Source organism: Camelina sativa, chromosome 5 (assembly GCF_000633955.1).
Source record: "Camelina sativa cultivar DH55 chromosome 5, Cs, whole genome shotgun sequence".
Lineage (NCBI taxonomy): Eukaryota > Viridiplantae > Streptophyta > Magnoliopsida > Brassicales > Brassicaceae > Camelina > Camelina sativa.
The window spans coordinates 19,580,501-19,582,009 of record NC_025689.1 but is presented as its reverse complement, the minus strand read 5'-3'; the positions used below and the strand labels follow the sequence as shown (position 1 = coordinate 19,582,009).

Below are 1,509 nucleotides of genomic sequence, written 5' to 3'. Positions count from 1 at the left end.
AAACTTCCACAGTTACACATGCTTTAACTAGAGCGATTTCGAGATACAACTTGCTAAAAATTCGTTTCCATTATCTTTTCTCGAGGAAACAAAGTACGGTGAAATATTTCATAGCGGTTTACAAAGCCACCGGACAAGTATCTCAACCTTTTAAGAATAACACACCGTTGTAAACTAAAATAGTCCATGAAGCAGGATACTTCGTGTGGAACGATTTAGCACAGAAAGCTACTCGTAATCTAGGACCGTACAAAGTTATTGACAGAATTGACTAAGTAGATTGTGGTTGACCTACCACAGATTTGCAATTGCATCTAGTGCTGAATGTATTTTTGCTTAAAAACCACTAGGGTGTTTCATACCAATCCAACCTGACAGATCTAATCCGAACAAGTTTATATAAATTGATCTTACTGTCCAAGTTTATATATGGCAAGATGTAGTTACACTTATGGAGAGTTTCTTGGGGAAGAATTTGGAAAGAAGGTGAGGAAACACAAACGCATAATGAGTTTTGTATTCATAAGAATGAAAGAAAATAGCAGATAACATGACTTTACACTTGGGGGAAACAATGATCATTAGCTTTTCCCTTGCTGTTTATTACGGAAGCAAACGAAACTTGGAACATAAACTTACAAATGAACATGAAAGTTCTCCACACAATCACAATAGTGAAAACACAAGTTACATTTGGTACGTAAGATTATTTCAAACCTTACGGATTTTGGTAGCAATGGCAGTGTTTGTCGCTTCCCTCAACAAGCCCTTTACAGGCTGGAGGACTCCCGTATGTGTATTTGCAACACTTAAAGCAATCAGCATTTGTACCTAGGAACGGAGCTGGCCCGCACTCGTCTAAGAACGTGGAGCATGTTTGAGCCTCACTCTTGAGGATCCCTAGATGTTGAGACATTCATGAATATCATCAGCCACAAGATTATTAGAATACAGTTACAAAGTATAATAGAGAAAAGTAATACCGGTGGAAGCCGTTAAGAGGACAAGCAAGAGGACGGTAAAGCTGACAGAGTTGAGGTTCTTCGCCATTTGTCTTGTTTTTAGCTTTGGTTTTCTCTTAAACTTATTTTCTTATCTTAGCTGTTGTGAGAAAAATGCAAATGAGTGGTAATCTATTTGTAGTGAAAGTTTTGTAATGTTGTTATCGTTGTTGAATCCCTCCTCTTTTCCTTTCAGATTTCCCAAGCTCATAATGTCGCCATCGTTGTGCATTGCCGTCTTTCTTATTACATTATAAATAATCAACCAAAATGAATGTTGTCATTGTCGTTGTAACGCATTATGTCCATGTTTCCTTTGGTTTTAAATAACTGTTGTTTAGCACATAAAATAAAATAATATTGTTGTTTGCATCAATAAAGTACTCAAGAATCTTGGCGACTTTGTAATCTAATTATACGAAAACGACTCGGCATCATTAGACGATGGCAATAGATTTCTTGTCACGCCAAATCCTTCGTTTCCTTTGATTTCTAGTCTAAGAACTAA

At 36.8% G+C, this 1,509-nt stretch overlaps 1 protein-coding gene across 1 annotated transcript; it reads right to left on the bottom strand.

Moving 5' to 3' along the window:
- LOC109132877 (defensin-like protein 206) lies at positions 719–1,050 on the bottom strand. Its single transcript, XM_019245326.1, has 2 exons — positions 984–1,050; positions 719–900 (listed from the first exon to the last, which is right to left on the bottom strand). Exons 1-2 carry the CDS (start codon positions 1,048–1,050, stop codon positions 719–721), a joined length of 249 nt encoding a protein of 82 aa, XP_019100871.1.

What these genes read in the sequence shown, in the direction of transcription:
- LOC109132877 (XM_019245326.1), bottom strand. Translation starts at nt 1,050, where the DNA reads ATGGCGAAGAACCTCAACTCTGTCAGCTTTACCGTCCTCTTGCTTGTC. An exon ending in CCTCTTAACGGCTTCCACCG is followed by an intron (nt 901 to 983) that starts GTATTACTTTTC and finishes CTCAACATCTAG; the next exon opens with GGATCCTCAAGAGTGAGGCT.